At 43.6% G+C, this 27,884-nt stretch overlaps 1 protein-coding gene and 1 long non-coding RNA gene across 2 annotated transcripts in view; one reads left to right on the top strand and one right to left on the bottom strand.

The window, feature by feature from the left end:
- Positions 1-8,517, bottom strand: part of LOC144297193 (uncharacterized) — a 56,721-nt gene extending 48,204 nt beyond the window's left edge. The window contains exons 1-3 of the long non-coding RNA XR_013364281.1: positions 7,107-8,517; positions 5,362-5,435; positions 2,216-2,645 (exon numbers count right to left, since the gene is read on the bottom strand). This is a non-coding gene — a long non-coding RNA (uncharacterized LOC144297193). The remainder of the gene's footprint in view (positions 1-2,215; positions 2,646-5,361; positions 5,436-7,106) is intronic.
- On the top strand, positions 6,581-27,020 carry EMP1 (epithelial membrane protein 1). Its single transcript, XM_077870999.1, has 5 exons — positions 6,581-6,761; positions 21,239-21,352; positions 23,629-23,725; positions 23,837-23,977; positions 24,740-27,020. The coding sequence occupies exons 2-5, from the start codon at positions 21,275-21,277 to the stop codon at positions 24,904-24,906; spliced, it is 483 nt and encodes a 160-aa protein (XP_077727125.1). The 5' UTR covers positions 6,581-6,761; positions 21,239-21,274; the 3' UTR covers positions 24,907-27,020.
- Positions 27,021-27,884: the final 864 nt, after the last annotated feature.

The raw sequence follows: 27,884 nt of genomic DNA, 5'->3' as shown, positions 1-27,884 counted from the left end.
GCAGCCCATGGAGATTTAGCCAGAACTAAAGAATCTTTTAAATCTCAAATTCCTGGCAATCACCCAACTCTATATCTGTAGAGTTAGGCAGTCCTATTTGGCTCCATGTTCTCAGATGAAAGATCAGAAGGACAACAATACGAATTGTCAATTACTGTTTTTATCTCAAGAAAAAAAGAGAAGGAAGAGGTCAGAGACAGCTGGTTGGCATCCATTTATACATGTTTTGTATAAGTTTTTAAAACTGGCAAAGTGACCAAAAAATGTTGACACTAGAAGAGACCCTAAAAATCATGAGGAATAGGATCCAGAGAACTTAAGTAAGTTTTCTTAGATGTACACAATTAAGTGATAAAATCAGTACTATGTGCCAGTGCAATGAATGAGGGACACAATATTTAAAAAGATGGCAAATATGCATTATGTGTACAGATATGTAACATAACAAGAGTTTCACCATGGTATTGTTTATGGTGACAAAAAAAATCAAAGCAACACACATATCCATTATGGTAGATGCACATGATGGAATAGTTTGTAGCCATTACAAATAATGAAGTAGATCTTTATTATTGACATGGAAAGCTGAGGGGAGGAGCTAGAGGGACCCTTGTGACTTTCTTTTGTGTGATGATAGCACATGTCAATGCAGCATGTATGCCATCTGGGGTAAAATTTTACATATATATATATATATATATATATATGAAAAAATATTTACAATAATTGTCTCAGAGGTGAGGTTTTGGATAATATTAATGTTCTTACATTTTCATGCACTGTAGGAATTTTGTCCAAAGATCATGTATTATTTTTTATAATCTGAAATCAAACAGTAAAAGGACATTCTCCATTTTATCACAGATATCTGTTTGCAGTTTCAGAGGTTTTCAGGATGGTGGGAGTGAATTCCAGAGGTTTGCAGGGAACCATATCTGATTCATTTATAGTTGCTTTCCCCTCAGCGATCGGCAAGTGCTACTTAACACACAATCTAGAAGGAAGGACATCATGGAGCACATGATGCCTTGGATCTTCAAATAGAAATTGTTAGTACAAAGGTACATTAAGATATCCCTACAACATTAATAAAATGTCTCTGTTTAAGAGTAAAAATTAGGAAGAACAGAGTGGTTGATTTGAGACTCTGTGGATGTGACCACCCTGAACAAACAGGTGGCAGTGATCAGAAATCCCTAACTCTAAAGAAGATGCTTGAGTGTAGCCACATGTAAGTATAACTAAAGCAAAAATATAACAAGCAAAATGAAACTGAATTAGTCGCATTGGATAGCACTGTAATTTGCCTGAAGGCATCGTGAGCTAACGAAGGCTGAAAACTCAGTATAGGGTTGGAAAAGGAGCTTTGCGTATTTGTCAGCATTTACCAAGCCTGCTAGGGAAGAACGGTTGTGAATCCCATGGCCACAGGCTCTGCCGGGTTCCAGAGCCTTGAGAGACCTTCCTACATACCACCCACAAAGAGTAGCGTGGACCTGGCATCCGTGTGTTTAGAATGGCAAAAGCCATCTTGTGTGTGTACATGTGCACACTCGTGTGCGAGTCTTAGGGATTTGAAAGATGTCTGTTTAGTCCTGTAAGACTTGAAAATATTCAGTCAATTATCCTAAAATTTAACTGGAGAGGATACTCCATTTTCCAGTGAGGCTGAATAATGGAGTCACTTTACTTAGCGTTTGTTTGCTTCCACCAAGAAAAAATTCATGTCCTTGAAAGTGTTAACTTGGTCTCAAGATCATTTCTAGAGTGTCACTATGTCTTGTATGCTCTGCTGACCACACAGTCCCAGTAGAGCCCTAGGCTGGGCTGTCTTGCCTTGTGCCCCCTTCCCTGGCAATTTTCCTCAGGCAAATGTAAAGCTATGTGCTAACTGCTTTCTCACATCTGTGGAAGCTTAGCCTTGGGGTGCTCTGATTAGCATCCGAACTGGAGGGGAAAACCTTGAAGGAGGACAGGAGATTCTTTGATTTGGGGATCTGACACTTCATTAATTAAATGTACTAGGTTTTAATGGAATAACTGCTATGTAACCAGCCTCTACTTACTGGACATACTCCCACTACTGCACGCAAAGGGTGGGATAGTCACTCTTTAATTACTTACAAATATCCAGTGCTTTACCTGAAATGGTCTGTTAAGCAGTAGTAATAATGCATTCAGTAACATGAGGGGCAAAGTGAAGAAGGCAACATACCTTTAATATTCACCTTCTGGTACTGCTATTGCCATCAGCTGGAGAAAGAAGTTTCCACTTTCTGTTTTGATCATCACTTATTTGTTTGCTAGTTAGTCTTCTCTGGCTTTGAAGCTGCAGGGATACGGATACGGCTCAGGAGTTCTGTTCTTTCAGTCATTTCCAACATCCATACACATCCCAGCTGCCCATAGAATTTAAAGACAGTAATTAGTAGCAATCTGGTAACTGTCCAAGGTGGCAGGGTTGGCTCCTTTCCCCTGCCAAGTTCAGATGTCTTCGACAGCCCTTCCTCTTCTACAGCATCACACCGCTGGGTTGGCGAGATTTTCCACTTGGCTGGAAGTGCCAGGCCGAGGGCCCACATTCTTGGAACGCTCTTGGAGTTTCATGAATTTTATCTTTCAAAAGCAGTTTCGGGACAAGCTCACTGAAACAAGAAAGGGGGAGCCTAAGAGGGTTTTAGAACCTTCCCATTTTGTGGGATTATATCAGAATGACATGTCACTGAGAAGGATCTGAGAAAGGAAACAATCCAGGCGGGAAGAAAGTTCTCTCTGAAGAAGAACTAAGGACAGAAGTGTGGCAGGAAGGAAAAAGAGAAGAAATTTCTGGTAAATTCTCAAGTTTCAAGTAGGAGTAGCAAAGAACAAACACTCATTTGATTTTGGAAGACACTATATATCTTTCTCTTGACTTAGTTACCTCTCAAGTAGTGTTTGCTAATATTAACACTGACATCCCCGGCATGTAAAATGGCTTTGGGGTACGTTGCTGAGATTCCTTTTGGCTAAGTGCGTTTGAGCAAAAACATGCTTAAGTTTTTAGCAGTTTTCTTTTCTGGGAGCCATAAGGGGCCAGACCTACCTTTGGAGATCTCTCCTTGTATCTCGTCATTAAAAGCCCTTGATTCATACATTCATTAAAAGTGTTTACGCCAGTTCAGACTTGAAAATCTGCCCCAAATGGCATTGTGCCCAAAGTTGATTCTCATTGCTTCAGAAGGAGGGAAAGATATTCTTGTACTTGAGGGTAATGCAGTGGCACTGGGCAAGAGGGGACATTCCTTCCCAAGAATATATGACTTTACTGAGGTCAAATGAAACTTTGGCCAGTTCTTTACCCATGCAGAAAATGAAAGGGTCTAACCTACCCTCCAGATGAGGGGCACAGAGCAGAAAGGCAGATTACCCCAAAGTGTTTGAAAAAGATCTGTGCAAATAGCAGAGAGTTGCATTCTCCGGTCCCAGGTGTTTTTAGACTCCTGACCTCTTTCTATCCACAGTCTTAAGCTCATGGCTGTGGAAAGAATCAGACTGAACATGATAATCACATCCAGAGGCATAGTAAGCTGGAGCTTCAGCCAGAACAGATCTGATTTCCTTCCCCGACTTGATAACTTTGTTTTATAAACTAAATTCAGTGAGATTTCAAGGGTTAATCATGAACCTTTAGAGATCCTGGTCTGGCATTTATCTTTTAACAATATTTACACAACTTAGCTTTATATGACACCACTGTGTGTGTGTGTGTGTGTGTTTTAAGAGCTTAAAGCATTTAAGATTTTTCTCTCCAAACACTAAACATCTGCAAAAGTGTACAGGCAGGTGAGATTCATTAGGCCTATTTGGAAGGCTAGGACAGGCTCACTTTACAGTTGAAATACAGGAGGACAGCTCACTTGGTCACCCGGCTGCCAGGCAGTGTGGGAGAGGAAAAGTAGAACCCCTGTCTCTAGGACACCCCCACCCCACCCCAGTGCACTGTCTCTCCCTTTTCAAACCCAGTGTGGGCATCCAGAAGGTCCAAATGACTCCTCTACCAAAATTCCTTAAGAGAAGTTTCTGCCTTTCTCCTTTGTTAACCTGAGAGGGAAGCAAGGGAGAGAGTGCTTCCTCTCCAATGTTTCCTGGCTCCAGATTTCTCTATAAAGAATACAACCAGACCACATACTCCTCAGCATCCCAGCACTCCACTCCCCTGTCCCCAGACCGTCTGCTTCATATGCTGCGGGGAGGGAAGGGGACGGGGGGGGGGGGGGGGCGGGTGGTGTGTGTGCAGAGTTTGAAACTGGCCAAGGGCCTTGGAGGTGAAGGCTGGCAGGTTGCAGCTCCAAGAGGATGTGCTGGTCATTCTGCCGTGACAACCCGAGAGGATTCTTGGGCCTCACCATCCTCCCCTCCCGGAGGGTTAGGCTGCTCAGAGATCACAGGGCCTCTTAACCCACTCCTGGGAGTGGCTTTTCTCAAACAGGCACGTTTATTATCAAATGAGTGATGGGGGAGGGGGAGGGGATGAAAGATATGAGAAACTGATGCAATCTTGTGTCACATCACCAGTTTTTTTCTTTTTAAAGATTTTATTTAATTATTCATGAGAGACACACAGAGAGAGGCAGAGACACAGGCAGAGGGAGAAGCAGGTTCCATGTGGGAAGCCTGATGTGAGACTCGATCCTGGGACTCCAGGATCACGCCCTGGGCCAAAGGCAAACTCTCAACTGCTAAGCCACCTAGGCATCCCACATCACCAGATTGATTGATTGATTGATATTTTATATATTTTTTTCACATCACCAGTTTTTTTTTAATTAATTAATTAATTTGTTTGTTTGTTTATTTATTTATGATAGAGAGAGAGAGAGAGAGAGGCAGAGACACAGGAGGAGGGAGAAGCAGGTTCCATGCTGGGAGCCCAATGTGGGACTGGATCCTGGGACTCCAGGATCGCGCCCTGGGCCAAAGGCAGGCGTTAAACTGCTGAGCCACCCAGGGATCCCCCTCACATCACCAGTTTTTAATGAAAAACCTACACTGTCTCAGCCTTCCAGGGACAGACTTCAGTTCTCAGGGACTTGGGAAGATACAGGAGCAAATCGGTGTGTGTGTGTGTGTGTGGTGTTTTCTCCAGCACACACTTCAGAAAATATTCTCCTCTTTCCTCTTTAAAATATTTTCCCTAAAAACTGAAGAAATGTAGGCTCATTGAAAAAGATTTGGAAAATACAGATATGTGACCCAGAAGAAACTGAAATTCACCTGTAATTTTGCCATCTAATTTTATCAAAATTTTGGTAAATAGCCTCAGTCCATCCCCTATTCTTTTATGGAATAGAAGTTCTAGGAGGACGGGGATTGTGCGCTTACCTCTGGGACCTAATGCTCTGAGCAGTGCCTCATGCGTGGCATTGTGCAGATGTATTGGTTGAATAAATGCGTAACTGTAAAAAGAATATTTGAATTAAAATAGGTTGTCACAATGCAGCAGAGAACAGAAATAGAGTTGCCTGGATGTGGCCGACTTGGATCCAAGCTGCCTCTGCTAATTCACGGTGTCTCCTTGGATATGTCATATCCCCTCTCTAGGCCTAAGTTTCTCCTTCAGTAAAATCATCATAGTTAATACTTATTGAGCCCTTCTGGGTGCTGAGCATTATTATAAGCTCTCTCTATGTATTTCTAACCACAGCTCTGTGAGATAGGTATGTTCTGCCCTCATTTGATGCACAAGGAAACAGGCCTGGGGAGGTCGATTTGCCGCAGCCACACAGCTAGTGAGTGGAGAGCAGGGCTTGAACTCAGGCATCTGAGCTCTTGTCTCCTGGGAATGCCTCGGCTGTAGGATTAGGTGACTCCCAGGGCCCCTCCCGGTGGAGCCCAAGTACCGAGCAAGGTCCAGATGATTATTACAAGGAGATCAGAGAGCAAAGTTCTCAACTAGAGCACTTGCTCCAGGATGTGAGGAGTCCACATGGGCATTCACTCACAGAGTATAATTAAAGACCAGCACGCTGTTTTACCAAAGCTCCATCATTCAGAGGCAGGGCTATGAAGGATCTCGGCTTGTCCTCTTCTGGACTGGTTCCCAGGCCTTGTCTTACAACTGCCCATAGGACAGGGCACCAGGATTAGGTGGGGAAGAAAATCAGAAGTAAATCTGATCATTCCTGACAGTGGACAGCCACCGATGCATTAGATGGGAGAGGAGGAATGAGGATTTCCTTTGATGATTAGCTAGGATTTCAATGGGCAGGGCCCTGTCCCCCTCTCTCTCTCCCCCTCCCCAAGTGAACATTTGGACAGATAACTTCTGTTTTGCCTATGCCCATGGTAACCAAGTCTCCTTTTTGGTGAGGAGGAATGGGCTTCGGTAAACAGATCTATTTGTGTGACTCCTATTACTCATTTGAAGCAGTGTCACTCCTTTTTCCACTGTGGTCTATGTGTGTGAGTCAGAGAGAGCCTAAACAGGCTCTTTGAATTGATGGCTCACTCCCAGCCTCTCTTGACCAACTGCCAACCTAGCAGGGCGTAGCTTTACCAACAAATCTTTTTTTTTTTTTTAAAGTCAGACTGATTCATAGAAACTCCTTTAAAACAGAGTGAAAAGAAACCACCCATCACACACCCCAGCACACCAGCGCTGGAAACTTATAACCTCGGGAGGCACGTCCCTCCCCTCACTGCGGTCACATACCTCCAGAGGAGCGGACCAGGCAGCCACCAGCTCCGGCCACTCAGGGCACATCAGTCCCTTGGATCCTCAGGTAGGAAAGCTTTCAAAGCTGCGGGGAAGCTCAGCAAAGTTTCGCTTTCCTTCTCCGCTGTCCTTCCGACCTAGTCATCTAAGCTTTGCTTTTTCTTTTTTTCTTTTGCTATTTTTTCTACGATTCTCTGAATTGGACTCTTGAAACTTCTGGCTAAAAGTGGATACCCAGACAGACTTTTTCTATGAGGTTCAGACAAATGCCTTTTGACGGGGGTTGGGAGACTCATGCAATTCAGCAGGACTGGGCTGCGGTTGTGCTTTGCAGTGACCGGGTTCTGCTTGGGAGCAGGGACTTTGGAACCCACCAGGTTATGATAGTCTTTATGGAGGAAACACTACATACCTTTGAAAGGGCATCCTGACTTGCCAGATGTGTTCCAGGTTGTCCGTTTTGATTCAGATTGCTTCAAGACTGGAGTTGTTTCTCTTGTTGGTTGTTTGCTGGTCTTTTTTGGATGGTGGTGGAGAGATAAGTGCTTTTCAGTTTACTTTTGCTGTTGTTTTTACAGTTTTTTACTACTCTTTCAGCTTGTTCATTCACTTCTGCTTAAATTTAGATCTTTTTTTTTTCCTCCTGGAGAGGCAGGAGGGAAACTGGATTTGGAAGAGAGGGTGGGGTGGGGGAACTTCATCTGCTCCCATAAAAAATAAAAAAATAAAATAAAAAAAATATTGAATGGCTTTGTGCTTCCACCCCCAGAAACAGCTGAATTTTAGTGCTGAGTGAAAAGATGACATATTAGAAACAATAAGATAATTTTTTAGGTGGATGCGGAATTTTTCCGCATGGAAGGCGGTGATTGTTTTGGACTATTCATCTTCTCACTTTTCCAACATGTGGTTGTGCAAATGCAAACACTCGGGCTAATCATAAAGTGAATCTGGAGAGAAAGGAAAAGGAATGATTTCTATTTGCTTTTGTTTTACATTAGCATTTTGGTTGAGGTGTGGCCCATTTCAACATAGATACTGGCTTTATTTTTCCCTACATAAACAAGACGAGGGGAATGACAGGATTCAGCTTGTCTGACAAAATTAGGCTTTTCCTTTAGAAATGCCGTTCGTTAGAAGAGAAGATTTAAATGTAATCAGCCTGTGTACATTGTACAGACAAGGCGCCTCGTAAACCTGCCCTCGAGGGGATGATTAACTAAGTGCAAGGGAAACTTTTCAAGATGCAGGGAACTCCCACATTTGCTTAAAATGTTTATTATTTCCAGATTACATGGATGTGGATGAAGGGAAGCCATTATTAAGTTGATAGTAGTGGTATTCTATGAATCTAGTACGGACCTTCTTGTAGTTCTGTGCAAGTTAAAACTATAAGCAATATTGAACCAGTCGGCAGGCAGAAAATACTGACAAATCTGAGGATATAGACCATCCTGAATCGCATTTTTTTTTTTTGTGTGTGTGTGTGTGTGCAACATTTCATGTTACACTGTAGCTCCCTAAGTGAGGAAATAGGCTGTATGTTATTTCCTGGAGTTTGAGGGCAATTTTGAATTCCTGCTTTCCTTGCTGCCTCAGAGAAAGAGTGAGGGAGCTCCTTAGCTGCAGGAGTTTTTCTGGATTTCAGCTGTAAGTCTTTGAAAACACTGAAATGTGAGGGTTCTGTTTTCCCCCTGCTGCCTCCCACCCTCAGAGGCAGATTGAATTCCACCAAAGACTCAGAAGAATGGGGCGGGGGTGGAGTGCTGTCTGGAGGGCTGCAGGACATCCGGTCTGGCGTCCTGGTCAGAGGACCCCCCAGATTTCACATTGTTTGAGGGCACTACACTGTCCTGGAAGTTGGCAGAGGGCCATCAGGGGCCAACCCGGAGCAGACCACATCCCAAACAGATGCTGGCTGCCTCCCAGGAGTACAGGGCACATCTCTGAGGAAAGGAAAAGCATCCCTTCCACTGACCAGAAAGACTTACTGTGACTTTCTCAACTCTTCCTGCTTCCCTCTGGAGACCAGCTTAGGCCCATCCAGGTCCTGGGGGGAGAAAGAGCGTTCTAGACCCCAAGGGGCCTTGAGTAGGCTCTATAAAGACCCTGGAATGCAGACCCTCTTGGCTGTGTCTGGGGGCTCTTAGGGCCTCAGTTGATGCCAGATGCACTGGGATCAGTGGAGAGAGAGCAGTCAGAGACCTAGAAGGCTTACATATGAAGCAAAATGTTTTTCTATAGACTCCTCAGAGCCTGGTGGGGAGTATATCTGAAAAATGGCCACAGGAAGGACACAAGGCAAGTTTAGTTATGTTCTATCTTGAATTTCGTGCATCAAATTCTCAGTTCGGGAGGGATTCTCAGTTTGAAGAACGATTTATTCATTCTCCTACCACATGCAGAAATCCTATTTTTTACCTCTCCTTGGACAGATGGCCACTTTACATTCCCTTAAAATATCCAGAATAGGGGAGCTCCCTACCTCAGAGTGTGCCTCTGTGCTCCCCCACGCCTGCCCTGGTGCCACATTGCTAGATAGCTCTAATTATTAGAATTTCTTAAATTCAGCACAAGTGGCATCTCTGTAACTTCTATACTTTGTTCATACTTCTGCAGTCCTGGGCGTGCAGAAATGATCTATTCTGTATTTGTAGTTTCTCTACCCAGTGCCCTTTATCCTCTAAACACTTAACAATATTTAATGGTAAAGCTTGATGGGTCAGTATTATTATTATTAATTTTATTACTATTACCTAAGACTTAGAAATAGCAGGAAGTGTTTTTAAGGCTTTGAAACTATACATGTGTCAGCCATACACACATGATTTGATTCTGAGGTATTTCATTTTCTACACACATGAATATGGCTTTGTCTTTCACTTACCACATGTATGTACATGGCTGCCTAACACAAAAGCTTGGAGACATTTGGGACTCTTGGATGTGCATACTCAGAGGGACACACCCAGTTTGCTACCCACGAGGTCATGGTTAAATCAGTCCAATACCAGAGACGCAGGCTTCTAACTTGGCCCTGTTGGGGTGATCCTATAACTTGGTTTATGGTTCCTGTAGCTCACACCTTCACATTTTTACCATTTTACCATGGATCCCCTGTCATGATAACTACGGGAACAAGCCGACAAACCATTGTAACCCCAGACTGATTGCTGGCCTGCAAAATGGGTCAGTCCTTGAGAAGAGCTCATAATCTTTAGCTAGTGTGGATCTGAAATTTTCTGATCATAAATTTCTCTTTTCCAGTTCTCTTCCTAGTTTTGCTTAGATGATCCTGGACTTCTGGTCAGTAATCAAAGGAACCCAAATATGATTCTGATTAGAAGTTTACTTGAATTCACAATTCCCCAGCCCCCAAACACATATGTCTGGAGACCACTCTTTGTAATACTTCAGTCCCCAGTGTCCTGAATGGGTAAAATAATTTCTTTTAATTTAACTGGGGCATCCACTGACATAAGCATAAAGATAAAAGTACAAACCTTTGTGGAGATCGCTGTTTCTCTCTCTTCCTTTTTAAAAATATTTGGGTCAGCGTTTTCTTCCCTTTTCTGGTTATAGGCATTTTCCTAGAACTAAAATGGACTCCTTTGCTCTTGGTGCTGGGTTTTATGTGGATGTGGCAGCTTTTGTATTTCCTGAGTCTGTTTCATGAATTCTCTCTTCCAGTGGGGTCGTTAAAATTGAGAACATAGGCATAGGTTGAAAGTGGTGGCAAGAATCTCAGGGCAGACGCAAGATGGCTGAATAGGGAGATGGAAAGGGCACAAGGCAAGTTTGTGGTCTTGTCCTGACTCTGCCTTAGGAGCATGGGCAAATCCCTTGTCTTCTTGATTGAAGGCACTGAACTGGATGGTCTCCAAGGCCCCTCATGACTTGGAGATTCTAGTGTTCTAGGATTTTATCATTGCGTTTTGAGAAATCCCTCGGCTCACGCTAATAGTTTAATCTATAGGAATTGGTAGAAAAGTTAAATGAGGCATCCTGTTGCATTGCAGGGCATTTTCCAGAGGATTGAGGGCCCAGGCAGCCTCCTCTGCTCATCCACTCTGAGATTCCTTAGGCCTTATCATCAGATAGCAATGAGCATTTCACCCAGCTCTTGGAAGACAAGGAAGAGGTTTGGTTAATAAAACATCCAGGGTGCCAGCTCTGATGAGAAGAGGAGGCTGCCTGGGCCTTTATATAAGCCTGTTAAGATACCGACAACAACAAGAGATTCACCGATGACCAAACCAGGTTCAGAGAGAAACTGAGCTGGTCCTGGGACAGGAGCTCCACCCTCTTCTCTGAGAGGGAGACCCTGCAGCAGGAGGGTGTGGCAGTAAAGGTGTGGATGAGAACGAATAGGAGGGGAGGAGAGAGGGATCAAGTGCAAATGCTTGGGTTTCCTTAGGCCCGAATGTGGAGGGAGAGAAGAGGTGCCCCTGGAAAACCTTAGAAGAGGGAGAAAGAGTGAAGTGGAAAATGAAAGGGAGAAAGCCAAAGAGCAAAGGAGAAGTATGAGGAGGATTCCACTCTTATTCCTCCTGCCCCCGTTTTTTAAGTAGACCACGCCCAGTGTAGAACCTAACATGGGGCTTGAACTCACCATCCTGAGATCAAGCCCTGAGCTGAGATCAAGAAGTGGAAGCTTAACCAACTTATTTCCACTTATATCCTTCCCTTCTTGTCTGGGGACCCCACCACCACCACCACCCAGTGTTTCAGAACAGTCCGTAGTGCCAAATATTCTTTTCCTCGTCCCCTTTGAAGAATCTTTCTTGCCCAAGGAAAAAATATTGGTCAATACATGCTCTGTGTCATATGAATTTCCATTGGATATTTATGCCAATAGAGCAGTGATCTCCCTTGATGCTTTCCCCCCTTTCAGAAGAGTCAGATCAGAGCTAGGAGCAAAATGAAGTCCTTGATCCTTTGACTTCTTTCAAATAATCAAAGGTCCCTCCCTACGGGGCTGATGATGGGGAACTGGAAAGAGGTTTGCTACCCTGAAACAGTGAGTTGGGCTGGCGATTGCGTTCCATCTTCCCTCTGTGGGATATGGCTTTGGTGGGGAAGGGACCCTGGTGCTGAGGGCGGGGCCAGGGCAGAATGCTGGAAGCACATCTCAGAACTTGCACTGTGGGGATCTGGTTTGGGCTTTTTGGTGGCCAGGTAAACTGGCTCTGCTGGCGGGCCTCCTCAGCCGTATGACAGAAAGAAGCAGCTGCCCTTGGCACCTTTTTGAGGGGCTGTGTTGACCCTCTGATTGACTAGGAGCTGGTGGGAGGAAGAGAGTGAAGGGTAGCTCTGGTAGAGGTTCTAGAATGTCTGCAGAATCCTGAGGCCAATGCGGGAGGGAAAATCATGCTGGAGTGGAAGAGGCCCCGGTGTGGAAGATGGGAGATGGTAGGCTTGGGTTCTGATTCTGGTTCAGCTCCAGGGAAGGTCCATTCCCTCCTTTGTTCAGGGAACAGACTAAATAACCTCGATGCCTCTAAATCCCTAAATAACCAAGTGCCCTCAAGAAGAGCAGGAGCCCCTGCCACCCACCCAGAGCCTCTGGTGGCAGGCTGCCTTCCGCCCAGCTCCACAGGCTGCCAGGCCGCGGCTTTGCTGGGTGAAGCATGTTGTCGCCACCTACTGTCGACCCACCCAAGCGCCGCCAGGCCTGGGACACACCTTGATTTTCCTCCCAAACCCTGGTTTTTGTCTTGGCAATCTCTCCTTTGAAGACGTCCTGGTGGCCAGAACACTCCTCTGGTGTCAGAAGCAGAGGACAACTGCAGCTTCTGTCCTCACCCTCGGGGGACACCACCCAGTGGCCTGGCCAGCTGCGGTCTGGGGGCGTGGGCTGGCAGAGGCATGAGGCCCAGGTCTGGCCTGAGCCTTCGCAGATGTTGCCAGATCCACCCCCTCCTTGGACAGGAAGGAGGACAAGGGGGAAATGAGAGAGAGAGAGAGAGAGAGAGAGAGAACGGTTATTCTCCTTGGGAGCATTTGCAAAAACAAGGTTCATTCCACTTGTTTGCCTTTAGCATAAGTGTTGGACCTCAGATTCTGCCAGAGAAGCTAAAAGCCCATTTTGCTGGCCTGGAGCCTCTCATTTTAAAGGAAATCAAAGAAAAAGCAACAACCATATAGCCTTTGCTCATCAGTCACGAATCCTCACACTAGCCCTCTGAGGTCGATAGATGGCAGTTAAGAAGTGTTGGAGTCAACAAATCCCCTCAATGTATACTTTAAATATCTTACAATTTTAATATGTCAATTATACCTCAACAGCACTGAAATGAAAAAAAAAATGGTGGTTCAGGATTTGAACCTGGCACCCATGCTCTTTACTACTATGTACTCTTATCTCCGTAGGAGCCACCAGCCAGAGGTATGAGATTTTCCCAGAGTCAGCAGTAACTCAGAGGCAGAATTTTTTTGAGATTTTGATTTTCTAATAGGTGCTTCTCTTCCTTCCTTCCTTCCTTCCTTCCTTCCTTCCTTCCTTCCTTCCTTCCTTCCTTCCTTCTTCCTTCCTTCCCTTCTTCTTTTTTTAATAGCAATCTTGTTCCCACACTCCCCATCCCCTGGTTCTTCATCCCTAACTATGCGAGAGTCTGTGCTAGTTTATACCAGTAACAGATACACACTACCCTTTCTATAATACCTCCATTTATTATTGATAGACCACATTTGGGAGATGGAATTCCCTTCTCCGAAGACCATGAAAAAATAGTTGTTTTCCCTGGAACAATGTAGTTACTTTTGTGGCTTGATGCCTGATATTTCTCCTGCTCATAAAAACTGCCCTGTACGTAAAAACATCAGGCCCCAGGGTGATGTGGATATGGTGAGGTACAACCTGAAATTCTTTCCTTCCATACCAAACATCAGATATTCAGAGGCAGGAGGAAATGGTCCTTTGGGATCCTTTCTCTCCCCCTGTTTCCCACGGAGAAATTAACATCCCCTTCTCCTACCCCTACGTAAAAACAATATTTAGAATGGAAAGTACGCCCGACAAAAAATAACAATAACAATGGCCAGAAAAGCTCATCCAAGGTCTCATCCACTCAACCTGCTTTTAATCCCAGCCTTTTCCTCTTCCAGATACATCCTCTCTGACTGCTCCCAAAAGAGAGTGTTTCCTTTTCTGCTTTTGTGTTTAATGGACATCCACTTTGCCAACCCAAATGATCCTCGATGGGACACAGACACATGAAAAACAAACTGACCAAAGCAGAATGATACTGAGGTTGAGACCATAGAAAGGCGTTGGTGCTGCCACTCTACATGGTGTCCTTAAGGAGAAGTGGCAGCTGCTGGGTGTCACGCTAGGGAGATGGCACAGAGATAGGGGCTGACTCATGGAGCGCATGTGATCAGGGGCAGCTTTGTCTCTCATCTTTTCTCGTGCCTTGAAGAAAGCACCATGTCTTTGGTCAGATGGTGTGAGACAACTTTTTTCAAAATTTACAGTTTTCCAGAAAGAGATGGAGATTTCGTAATCGGGAAAATATAAATCAATGAGAAGAGAGAGTTGAATAAAATCTAACGGTTGAATAAAATCAAGACCATGTTATGATGTGATTGAGATTTGGGGATCTAAGGTGATGTCTTTTGGGTAATTCTCTGGTAACCTGAAAGTTCTGCTGAGAAGGTGACCATTCTAGGAAAGGTGTGAAGAGGCAGCTTTAGATTAAGGGCAGAACTAAGATCAAGAGTATTATTTGCCAAGAGCAAATTCTGATTCATTGTCAGAAGGACTTTCTGGTGGGAGGGTCTTAGCAAGTAGTGAGCGCCCTGTTATTGGAGGAGTTTAAGCATAACTTAGATAGTTCTGTGGTGTAGGTTTGTAGTTGAGATTCATTTATTAGGAAGGAATTTTAAGGCCCCTGTTCTCAGTCCAATGATTCTATAACTTAAAGAGATAGAAAAGTTAAATCTGCTGACAAATTAGTTTTTAGAAATTTAAGGTTTTTTCTTTGTATCTACTTATTTCCTCTTAAATAAAAGGCAATATATATATATACACAATATATATACACACACAATATATACAATATATATATTGTATATATATATACACCCTTGCGTATTAAAATGTCAAAGTTACTCAGGAAATATTCATATGTTTACAAAGGCATTTATATAGGAATATGTAACACAGAGTTTGCATTTAATAAGATACAATAGTAGTGATGTATAAATAATTTCTACAGAAATAATGTAAGTGGTAATATATAATTTCTAGTAGTAATTCTAAATTAATGTATAAATAACAAGAGTAATGTATAAGTAATTTCTAAAAATTTTAAGGACTAAAGTTCATGTATGTAAGAAAAAATTGCCTTCTTAATAACATTTATTTGCTCACCGAATGGATGTTTACTTGGTACCTGTCATAGATAAGACTCTCTCTTCAGAAACTTACAATCTTAGGGGTTGGTAAGCCAAATATTTCCATAAGTAATTTTGTTACCAGGCAGGCTGCCACTAGTGGTTTTAGTAATATGATAGTGGGGAAAATGACTACTTCTGACCTATGTATCTGGGAAGGCTTCCTAGAGGAGGCAGGATTTGAGTTTCCTTGAAAAAAATTTGATAGCTCCTGGAGGAAGGACACTTGACAGCAGGGCTGTCTTTGGAAACTTTGGAAACCACATTATCAGCATTCCCAGGGCTCGAGTAAGGTGTTTAGAGCCTCTTGCCTAGTGACTGGTGGAGGGGGTGGTGAAATGTTTGGAGGATTTTGAGCAGAGGAGTGACAAGTTCAGATAATGCAGTGGCGTGGAAGATATGTCAGAGAAGGAGGAGCTCAGAAGGAGGATCCTGCGAGAGGCTGATGCTTGGGCTAGGTTAGGATCTGAATTGGGCAAGGACAATGTGAGCAGGAATTAAGGAATAGATGAGGGATAAATAATAAAGGAAGAACTCATGACCTGACTGTGCTTTGGGCAATAAAATTGGGTTGAGCGGAAGGAGAGACGGGGAATTTGGCAGCTGACTATTACTGCTCTCTTCTCATCAGAGAAGATCGGGTTATCCAAGGCGGTCAGGAAAATGACTAAACTGTCTTCTATCTAGCCAGCCGATTCACATGCTCTCAGAAGGCTCTCTTGCACCATCTGGTAGAGGATGCTCCACTGTGCCTTTGGGAGAATCTTACCCACTCTCAAATGAGTCATGAACATTTGAGCTCTGTGAGACTCCCCCTCTGCTCACACAACCCCTGCCCTTCCCACCCTCCACCTCCATTTTTTATTATGTTTTACCCTCAGGTTCAGGCTACTTCTTCAGCGATTCAAGCCCAGGATTTCCACTACTTCCTTTGCTGGAGAAGTGGGTTTTTGATTGTTTTTTTCTGTTGTATTGTTCCCAATTATTGTGACCTAAACCACTCTTAAAGATATGTATCCCCCAGACTCTGGTAGTGGCTGTTCAGTAAACACACATATTCTGTGGCAGGAAGAAGTTATCTGATCCTAGCTTAACAACTATGGAGCTAAATTACGAACATCTAAACTCCCCTACTGTGTCTTTAGAAGTCCATTATTCTCAAGGTCTGCGCAGTATTCGGTACTCACCAGAAAAGGAAAGGTGTTCACAGGGTCCTGATTGATTTCTCAGGGTCAGAGTACCATACAAAAAAAAAAAAAAAAAGGCAAAGAGGAAGTGCAAGGCAGTCTCAGAACTACGTTTCTTTGATTCTTTCATATTTTAGGGGAGTAGGAAGGTTTTAAGTTTTAAGTGAATGGAGACAAGTGGAGATGACAATTATTCCCCCCCATATTATTTAGTCATTTACACCTCCAATCACCAGCAATTGTAATTCTCAAGGTCATTTCCACTAACTATAATGATTTTCTTTGGGCAAAGAACTGAATCCAAATCTAGAATGGTCAGCGATTTTGAGGTTTGCATTGGGACTAGGAGCATAAAGAGACTGCTTGTCCTCTGTGGGCTGGGCAATTCAAGAAAAAAAGGAGAAATATGAGCAGGAATAAAAAATGGTGGTGGTGGAAAGGGAACTGGCTGGCCTGTGCATTTGGAAGAAAGAACAACAGAAAAGGGATATCAGAGAGTTGAGGTGTGGCTCTAAGTCTCTAACTTCCTTTTCTCTTTATACTCCATTTCTCTCTAGAGTCAACATTCATGCCTCCTATACTTTTCTGTTTCTCACCCAGTCCAATGATAGCCCTGAGCACTCCTCTCTCAAGAAGTCCTATTCTGCTTACAGTGATGGGTGGAGAAATGTGTTCCTGGCACCTCACATAGAATAACCAGTGGATGTCCTATTCTTCAAGAACCCTGTGAATGGACTAGCTCTGTGGGCTGGAGTCTGAGAGCTGAAGTACCATAAATGACGTTATGGGAGTTCCCAATAACCAACTGACAAACTGGGACTGCCCAGTGCACCAAATGCTCTGAGGGGCAGGCATTGCACCAAAGTATTCAGGATTGCAATACTGTTATTTTGTACTTCCTGGTTTGAGTTGCCCAGCTGTGACTAAGGGTATGCTTTCCACTGGAGAGTGCCATCCAAAGCATTTTAGAGAGGTGTGAGGAAGGAGCTAATTACTGTTTTAGTGAAACAAATTGCCAAGAAAGAAAGTTGTAGCAGCCAATACTTCCAATGATATGAATGTGCAGAAATGGTCTCTTTTCAGTGCTTTTGTATGATGCAAGATACAGACCAGGGTAGGGAATGAGTCTCCCTGTAAGTTATGCTGCAAGTAGTGGGTGGGTGGAAGTTTCAAGAGCCTGAGGCCTTCTTTTATCCCTATTATGTTCTGCTATTCAATAGATCTCTAGACATTCACCTATTAGGTAGTTCTCATGGTTATCTATAAAGATCTCAAAAACTTGCCCTTGTACCCCACCTCTCGCTGAGAGTTTCAATCTGCTGGGGACTCTTTATTTTTTATTTTATTTTTTTGGTAAATTTTTATTTATTTAATTTATTTATGATAGTCACACACACAGAGAGAGAGAGAGAGAGAGAGGCAGAGACACAGGGAGAGGGAGAAGCAGGCTCCATGCACCGGGAGCCCGACATGGGATTCGATCCCGGGTCTCCAGGATCGCGCCCTGGGCCAAAGGCAGGCGCTAAACCGCTGCACCACCCAGGGGACTCTTTAGTATAGGGTCTGGCTCACTAGGAATAATAATCTAGGTCAGAAATTTAAGAAGACTGTTCATTCTGTTTCCGAAGGTGTTGGGGAGGGTCACTAAAAACAATGGAAGCACCTCTAAGCTGACAATGGATGATACTAATAAAACCTGACAAATTGGGGGCAGTGAAAAGATGGAGAAGCTACATACATTATGCACTAGCTCCAGCTAAATAGCCCCTACTTCTGGCTGGATGCAGCAGCCAAAAGCAGAGGGAATTATGTGTTCTGTATTAAGAGCTCCAGCTAATCCAAGACATTTTCTCCTTTCCTTGGTAGATAGATGTGACACAATCACAGGAACCTAAGATGAAAGAGAGTTACTTCTTTGCTTGCTTCTCCCACCCACTCCTCCAGCCGGCAGCAGGCAGGGGAATAATGATCAGGTGGGGCTTCGGTTTAGATCAGGAGTGAGATTCAGCCTTGGTTCTTGAACGGTGGCAACGGTCTCATTTCATAAGCAGACCAGAGCACACTTAATTAAAATGTGCCACATTCAGCCCAGGGATCAAACAGTTCTCATGTCAGGCGAAGAGAGCCTCCTCAGACAACTGGCCTGAAGGATAAAGTGGCCAGGACAAAGCAGCAGAGCACATGCAACACACACGGGGAAGTGCCAGGCCCTGGGTAACAGGGGACACTCCACAGCAGGGCACTATCGAACCTCTCCTCCGTAAAGCCATTACCCTCTAGATCAGGAGTGAGATCCAGAGCCTGGGGGTGCAGTGGATGGGCTCAAGTGAGCTGCAGTAAGAAAAGGGTGTGTGGAATGCAATAACAATCAAGTCATCCCAATAGAAAGGGCGAGCAGGAATGAAAGCAATCAGAGGATTACATAGCAAACCAAGGAGACAGAAAGTGCTGCTGAATTCCCAACAGCATGTAAGGCAGAAAACTCACAGCATTTCTTCTCCCTCATTTAAGAGGACTCACTTGGTGTATTGTATTCTGTTCTTGGCCTCTCCATCACTTCCCTCTATTAGGAGGAGGATGTTTGTCAGTTAGAAGCCAAAGGAATAAAAAAGACATTTATAAGACCAAGGAAGATCAAACATATAAATTGTTATGTAATATTTGTAATTCCCTAGAGTCAGCCTCTTTCTTTCCCCATGAAGGGCAAGATCAGGATCCAGTGATGTTGTGAATTTTGGGGGTGTAGGGAGGATGGTCAGGATAGGACTGAGAAGAGTGAGATTTCTCCTTCTGATTCTCGAGGGTGGATTCTTAGTGGTGTCCCCACTCAAAGGGCAGGGATTAGACATAATGGCAACTTCTAAGAGGACCAAAATGGTTTATACATACTGCCTGGTGAAGTATGTAGCGGGTATCCTATTACTTGTATTTAACAAGGGGTAGCCTGGTGACTAACTGACTTGTTATGTTGACAACAGCTACTCTCAGTTTCACAGACTAATAATGGTGATACTAATAACCACAAGCAAAGCAGCCCCATTAGTACCTGCCATGTGGCAGACACTGTGATAGTTTCATGAACATGATCCATAACCCTTGTATTTCCCTGTATGATCAGCATTGTAGCCCCTACTTTATATAGGAGGATACTGAAAATGGAAGAAATGGACTAGATGATTCTAACTGAAACTGTTTAATTCAAAACCTCTTTTCACTGTACATTAAAGTCAAGCAGAAAATTGTGGAGGTACGCGCGAATCTGCAGAAAACAAAAATGAATTTGAATATTTGAATGCGCAGGGAGATTATTAATAGCAGGCATGAAAGCTCCAAGCTCTCCCCTGAGGTGGCAGGATAAACTTCATGATTTTTGTCATTCACAGTGAAATTGGACAAATTCCTACAAAGTAGCCTGGGGTGGAGGGAAATACTGGGACTGGAAAGGAAGGCAGGGGCTGTTGGTACAGGTTGGGATAGACGGTGGAAGCCAAAGTCTGACTCTAATTCTTGGCCTGTAAAGAGCAGGACCCCTTCATGTACGTTAGGACATTCTAGATTTTTTTTTTTGAAAGAGCATTCTTAATTTTGAGTACCTGATGAGGAAAGTGATAGGAGATAAAGGCACTTGAAATGTTGGGATGATAGCATTAGTGCTTGCCACTAGATACCCGGGACAGTAGGAAAGTGGCTCAAACATGCTCAAAGCTTCAATTAAATTAGGTGGAGTGAGGGGAGAAGCGGGACAATTGCAGGATGTGTCCAGCCATCTCCTCCCTAGGTGGGGACATCCACACATCCACCCCGGTGTGAATAACCTCCAGCTCTTTCCTTTTGAAGTCCCTTGAGACTGCATTGCACCGTAACTGTAACTATCTTGGGCATGAAGAAGCACTCCCTCTGCTGTTGACATAAGTCGGAATAGGCACTCCCATGTGCATCCTTCATACTTTCTTAATGATCAGTGGACTCCCTTCTTCTCCTCTGCTGAGATTATGGCCGAACAGTTTGGTTTATCTATGCCCACTCTTAATCTGTATTAGTTCCCAATCCTCCCACCGTGTGATTTATGCATTTGCCTATCTTCTCCACGGAGTCCTGAAGGATTGGACTTTGTGTAAGTGTCATGCACAAATAGAAGGCCCATATAGTGGTGTTTCAGGCTGCATACTTCTAAAGCCCTGGAACTGACGTATTGCATCAAAGAAAATACAGCATTTTGCCCTAGACCAATAGCAGAGTCCCCACCATGAGGCACATCCAGCCAAAAGGCTCAGGTGCAGTAATACAAATCTGAAATGTTTAAGCAGTAGGTAAGCAGACCATTATGCCATAATTAGGTGGTTATAATTACTGAATACCAAACAGCATTATAAATAACAGAAGTTGTGGCTCTCACATTTTTTATATCACCTGGGATCAAATTAGTAGCCTATTCAGTCTATGGGCACTGAGTAATAGCTGCTATTCTGCAGAAGGCATCCACATCTATTAATATCGCTGAATGTGCAGTTTGATAGAGCCACGGACACTTCCCTAGTGGAAAATGGGGATTTATATGACATTGTCACACAGAAACCTGGAAATTACAGCTGTGAAAAGGCCTTCTAAAAACCAAGTCTTATTTTGGTTTTTAAAACACAAACAAAATAAAACAGTAACAGTGATTACATGTGTTTTTAAAAAATTTTTCCCCAAACAGGCTGTATTAGAGAGATGAGTATATAAATACTTGAGAAGCAGAATTATGTTTATATTTATATATATATATATAAATAGATGAATAGGCATTTAGGAAACTAGGTTAACAAGATGTTTTTAGGAATTTATAATGAAATTGTGACATGGTTTTTATTGCAACTCCTGATTTTAGTGGACAGTCCACATGTGTGGGAAAGCTGAATTGTCTGATTGAATCTGACAGTAACCTTTTTTTGCCTCCTTTATCTTCTCTTCTTTTCAGAACTCTCATTGCTCTTTGAGGCATCAAAAAGCCAAGATGTTGGTACTACTGGCTGGTATCTTTGTGGTCCACATCGCCACTGTCATCATGTTATTTGTCTCCACCATTGCCAATGTGAGTAACATGTTCTTTTGTTCATTCATTCACCCAGAAGTTATTTGAATATTTACACAAAGTGCTACCAAGTACTACACAATCCCTACCCCTCATGAATATACAGTTTAGTTGTGGAAAAAAATAAACACACACTTGCACTTCAAACAAATAGCAGGAGGATAAAAGCCAATGTCTTTGGCGAGTGACCAAAGCCCTTGCCAGGGCTGTAGGCGTCGAGAGGCTGCAGAAGGCAATGAGACTTCTTCAGTCTCCCGCAGAACCTTCTCGGGAGGTAGAGCTTGGTGGATGGGCAGATGGGAGGGGTCTCTTAGCAGAAGATGAATCCTGGAAGGAGCACAGGGATGCATTCTGGGCAAGAGTGCTGGCCAAGGTCCCCTGGGGAAAGGGAGAGGCTTTGTTCAGGGCAGAATGGGGACACCTATGTGGCAGGAGCAGAACTTCCTTTCCTTCTTCTGGGAACCTTGATTAGAAGGATAGATGGGAGAGAGATGATGAGAAGCTTTGGTTGCCACACTGACCCATTCAAATTCTGAGCAGCGAGTAGCATATGAAGGTGGAATTTTGAAAGATTAACCTGGTTCCAAGGAATTAGCTTGAGTTCAAAAAGAAAAGAAAAGAAAGAAAGAGAAAGGAAGGAAGGAAGGAAGGAAGGAAGGAAGGAAGGAAGGAAGGAAGGAAGGAAGGAAGGAAGGAAGAAAGAAAGAAAAGAAGTAACAATATGAAGGCAGTAGTAGCTTTTTCTCTCTGAACCTTGGGCTACTCTGACCTCTAGTGGTAGTTTATAGCATCAAATTTGCCTTTGTTGTGCTTTTCTCAAAGAAACAAGACTGCTCCTTGCAGGCAAAAATCAAGGCCAACAATCACTAGACGGGGAAACGGTGGCTCTAGGATCTGTTCAGGTCCATGTTACAACTAAAGGACTGATGTGTTTTGAAGTTCAGATAGGAGAGTTTTGCTAACGTTGGTGGATGTGGGTCACGAGCAAGGCTAATTTAAGAATCTTCGCCCATGAGGCCTCCTCCGGACCTCAGGTTAGCCTTTCTGTGCACCAGCCCCCAAGTCTTTCAGGATAGCAAGCCTGAGAAATGACTTCAGACTGTCCTAGTGGATGCTAGAGTGCTGAATACTGAATTTTCAGCCCCTATATAGGGCTTGGCATACAGTTGTTTACTGAATTGAGAGCAGGTGATCACACATCCTTGGCCCTGTCTTTCCAGCAATGCTCATTCTAACAGGTGCTCTGTGTGGACAAGGCAGGTGTGTGTTTCCCAGGAGAATAATTGCTTTTCTTGGGCTGGGTGGGAAGGGACAGTGGCACCACAGTGAGCCTTGGGAATTACATCTCGATTACTCTGCTACTTTCAGGGGCCCCCACCTCCCTCTGTTTAGATGGAAGTGGCTTCTTGACACCCAAACTCACTGCTATTTTCTTAGTGGTCCATATGCTTCCTATTTGCCTCCAGATGAGCTTTTTTTTTTTTTTTATAACACCCATAGTCCCTTACATGAAATGGTCTTTTTTTTCTTTTAATATTTTATTTATTTATTCATTAGAGACACACACACACAGAGGCAGAGACATAGGCAAAGGGAGAAGCAGGTTCCCTCTGGGGAGCCCAATGCAGGACTCGATCCCAGGACCCCAGGATCACGACCTGAGCCAAAGGCAGGCATTCAACTACTGAGCCACCCAGGTGCCCCTGAAATGGTCTTGATAGAGCGTATGGTTGTGCATACTTAGAACAAATCACCTCATCTAGTGTTTCTTTTACTTAGAACTCAGAATTTTAAGCCACTATGATTGAATTATTTCATTTTTTTCCTAAGTTACAAGGGATGTGAAACCCAGAGATGCTAAGTGATTTTTTAAAAAATGATTTTATTTACTTATGAGAGAGAGAGCGCGCCAGAGACACAGGCAGAGGAAGAAGCAGGCTCCATGCAGGGAGCCTGATGTGGGACTCGATCCCAGGTCTCCAGGATCATACCCTGGGCCAAAGGCAAGTACTAAACCGCTGAGCCACCCAGGGATCCCAGCTAAGTGATTTTTCTTTGGCCACACAATCCTTCATCTTTTCTCTTGGGACTTACGTGACTTCAGTTTTAGCCAGATCTCATTTCCGCCAAGAGATGGGGGGCTCAGCCGTATTTGTGGCTCATTACGGGGTATTGCTTAAGATTTGATCCTGACACCAATCTGATAATGCTATTTCTTTTTCTTCAGAAGCAGAGGGTCAGCTTTTGAACAACTGCTTGTTTCCTTTTGGTTGCAGGTCTGGGTGGTTTCAGATTTTACACAAGCATCAGTAGGTCTTTGGAAAAACTGCACCAGTAATGGCTGTGCTGATGTCCTGTCCTATGCCAGTGAAGGTATGTATGGAAGGACCGTATTCAGTACCGACAATTCGCGTGATTGGGGAGGCAGGCAGCCTGCCGGGGACGGATCTGTCTAATAACGCTGTTCTCATCCTGTATCCCCAGACGCCCTCAAGGCAGTGCAGGCCTTCATGATCCTCTCCATCATCTTCTCCGTCATCTCCCTCGTGGTCTTTGTGTTCCAGCTCTTCACCATGGAGAAAGGAAACCGCTTCTTCCTATCCGGGGCCACCATGCTGGTGTGCTGTGAGTATCCTAAGGGGCAGGCTCTGGTGTAGGCAGGAAAAGCTTTTATGTAGGTCTTACCATGGGCGTTTCTGGCCATTTGGACAGATGACCACATGGCTTAGTGAAGCTGCTTTGGACAATTTTCTCCTCTGATTGTTCTCTTTTTGAGCCCCCCTGCCAGTGTTTGGAATAAGTACTGTCACCTGCTTTAAACAGATGGCCATGTTTAAACCTAGGGCTCCCTGGTAGCTACCAAGTGGCTGGGCCACATCCGTTGCTAGTGGTTGTATACAAGACACTTGAGGGCAGGAAGATGAGAGTCCTGAGAGAGACAAAGCCACTGCGACAGGGCTTGCCAGCAGTGCTGTTCTCATTCTTCTGCCATTCTTCCCAAACACATGCCATTTGGTGAAAGGCTGTGTTCTCTTGCATTCTGGGCGGCCTGCCTACATATGCTGGGATCCAGAAGGAAAAGCTGGTTGAGGGACAGGAGGGTCTGTGTTTTTTACTCTACACTTTTAGCTACACAAACCAGTGCAGATGTGAGACCCCAAACACCTCTAGTTTATCAATACAACTATCGAGGTTGGTTCAAGGCATATCAACAAGACCATGGTTTGGGGCTCAATGGCCAGATTTTATTTTCCCAGTGAAATTTCCCATTTTGCTAGTGAGGAAAACAGGATCTTTTAAAAGTTATACAATTTGTTTTCTTGGTTTTAATGTAAAAAAAAAAAAAAAACCAAACAAACCAAATGATTTTTTTTTTTCCTCTTGCAGGGCTGTGCATTATGGTCGGAGTATCCATCTATACTCATCATTATGCCAATGGTCAGGGAACTCAGTACCAGAGCAGTCACCACGGCTACTCCTTCATCCTGACCTGGATCTGCTTCTGCTTTAGCTTCATCATTGGCGTTCTCTATCTAGTCCTGAGAAAGAAATAAGGCTGAACAAATTCACAGGGATCTGGGGGGTGGGGAGAAAGAAGCCATTGGATCTGGGCGGGAAGTGGAAGATACTATGCAGGAAAATCCAAGAGCGGGGAGGGGGGGCGGGGAGGGGAAGTAGGGTGGGAGAGGCTGAAATTCAAACCATTCTTGAGGAGGTTCTCTACTGTCGAGCCCCTGCCCTTGGGAGAAAGTAGTTGGCTAGTACTCTGCTGTTCCCTTGATGCAGCAGGAGAGCCTCTCTCCAGCCACCAGACTTGGCCTCCAGCTGTTCTCAGTTACACACACTGCCTGGGGCCCCATCGGCTGCCACACCACTGACTCCACTCCTAAGGCTGATTTCTGGGTCTTGCATTGAGGTTCTCAGACCCATTGCATCAAGTTAAAATAGCGGTACAAGTTCCAGCAAGAGCAGATATTGTTTTTGTGTTGAATATGCTAAGCCTGCCTGGAAGCCATCCCGCCTTTCTGACCCAAAGCAAAACATGACATTCCAGTCTGAAGGACCTATACAAGGGCTTTGACTAGTGAGCCATTATCCCTCTTTAGAACAGATACTTAACTCTGTGGAACTCAGTGGTATTTGTGACGAAATGGGAGAAAGAGATATAGTCCTAAAGCCAAATTAGTGGGTTAGTGAAGCCAAGAAAGAACTTTTCACAGTGGAGGGCCTGGGGGATGGTCAGAACCCAGACCAGACCTCACACAGCTGTCCCTCATGGAGACCTCTTGCTATGGACTTTGCTAGGCCTCTTGCTTAAAACTAAAGCAACTCTTCTGGCATTTTGGTAAAGCCACTAGTGACCAATTCATTGGTGAAAGCACCACACAAATTACAGGACCAAGGGTCAATCTTGTGACAGTGCTACAGTAGAGTTACGTTTTTAGGACTCCCTGTCCATGTAGTCAGTGTTTCTTTTAAGAACATATTGGGAGAGAGAATGGACATGGTTCCTTGTAAGATGATTTATTACTCTCCCTCTAATGATAACTCTTGAGTACATTTTTGTTAATTATCCACATTGGGGATTAGGACTCTTAGGCTCAGTGGCAGTTCTCACTTTGACATGGGCTAGAGCCGTTGCCTTTCAGGGGCCCTGCCTATCCCCTTTCACAGGTGAGGCAGGGTAATTTTGGAAGCATAAGAAAACACACACAAACCAAAACCAAATTGATCCTTTGGTGAAAGGTGCTATATAATTGTCAAGTATTAAGTGTACTAGATTCCTGTCATGATTAGAACAGAGTGCCTGCATTCCCAGGAGAATCAGAAATTTCCCACAAGATAAATAAAGATATAGGTGACGGGCAGATATCTTCTTTAAGAGAAAAAGTAAAAAGCAAAAACTCTTATGGTGTCCAGTCAGTTGGTAATTGGGCTGTCTGTTTCCATAGGAGCATTTCTATATAGGATTTAGTAGCAGTATGCTATTCCTGGTTAAGCAGGCATTGCTCTGGCCTGGAGCAGCTATTTCAAGCCATCTCAGATTCTGTCTAAAGGGGTTGGTTTGGGAAGACATTTCCTTTATTACCTGAGAAGATCTACCCCAGGGAGAATCCGAGACATCTTGCCTACTTTCCTCCTAGCTCTCCTTATCCCATTTCTTGCATACCTTTCCTTTTTGGGGAGTTGTTATGCCATGATTTCTGGTATTTATGTAACAGGACTATGACTAAGTATATTGCTCTATGTTCATTCTGGTTAAGGGAATATTGAGGGTAGGCCACCAGATTACCTGGGCTGGGGGTAGAGAGATGGCAACAAAAACTGTAGGATGATGAACTTTTTAATTACGATTTAATTATCACATGATTATAGAAGGCTGTTTTATGTTCAGAGGTATACTTACATATCAGATATACCCCAAAGAGATACTCACATTGTGTTGAAAAGTCAAGCTATGACTGGAACGAACCATGTATTCCCTTGTCTTTTACTTTATTTCTGTGACATTTATGTCTCATGTAATTTGCATTACATTGGTGGGTTGTTCTAGTACTGTATTTGGCTTTTTCTTTAATAGATTGATATTTCATATACTATAATTGTAAATATTTTGATACAAATGTTTATAACTCTAGGGATATAAAAATAGATTCTGATTCCCTTCCCTGTGTGAATGTTTTCTTCCTAAAAAATGCAGGACAGTGGGGATAATAATGACATTTATACCTAATGAAGTTGTCAAATCAGTGTGATTTGAACAACTTGGCATTAATTTGAGACATTAAACTACTTTCTGGTAATACATTAGGCATTTCTACAATAACTCTTTCAAGCAAATGAATGTTATTAGGTATAGTTTTAGCTTACTTTAATTAAACCTCTAAAGCAAAAAATAGAACTTCATAAGCTAATACACCAGGAAGATGTTATGGTCTTGAATCAGAATGACTTATGACATTAAGAAATGAGATACTTGTAAAATTTCTTTGAAATAGCCAACACCTCTAATGTGTCTTCAAAATACAAAGCAATTCACAAAGGTATGCATCACATTAGCTTTGCGGAAACCCATTCATTGCATAAATTGGGCATATCTGTATGGGGCAATGAGAAAAGGAAAGCTTTACTACTTTCTGCGAGCAATAAGGACTGGAGTTAATGGTGGAAAAGCAGAGTGGATGCTGTGTACCCTAGCATCATATAAAAACCAAGATCATACAAATGGTTTTAATGTGGATTTGGTGCTTTGTCAGTCCCCTGTGGTTTCGGACAATATAACTGCACAGTAATTACACAAAAAATACACAATGGAACCTGAAAATAAAACTCTAACATATTTTAAAGTCAGTTAATCAAATTGCATTGATTATTGATACCCTCTCAGAGACCTATGTGATTTCTTAGCCCTCTTCTGGGATACTATCATAAGAGGCTACTTCTTTCCCTTAGTTCTCCCTGGGATTCATTTCCCCTTGTCATTTGCCGAGTCATGGATCAGACCTCCAGAGCATCCTTTCTTCCTTTCCTT

The sequence above is a fragment of the Canis aureus genome, chromosome 25, assembly GCF_053574225.1.
Source record: "Canis aureus isolate CA01 chromosome 25, VMU_Caureus_v.1.0, whole genome shotgun sequence".
NCBI lineage: Eukaryota > Metazoa > Chordata > Mammalia > Carnivora > Canidae > Canis > Canis aureus.
Note: the sequence above shows the minus strand (reverse complement) of the source record. Positions and strands in the feature narration are given on the sequence as shown.

What these genes read in the sequence shown, in the direction of transcription:
- EMP1 (XM_077870999.1), top strand. Translation starts at nt 21,275, where the DNA reads ATGTTGGTACTACTGGCTGGTATCTTTGTGGTCCACATCGCCACTGTC. An exon ending in TTGTCTCCACCATTGCCAAT is followed by an intron (nt 21,353 to 23,628) that starts GTGAGTAACATG and finishes TTTTGGTTGCAG; the next exon opens with GTCTGGGTGGTTTCAGATTT. An exon ending in CCTGTCCTATGCCAGTGAAG is followed by an intron (nt 23,726 to 23,836) that starts GTATGTATGGAA and finishes CTGTATCCCCAG; the next exon opens with ACGCCCTCAAGGCAGTGCAG.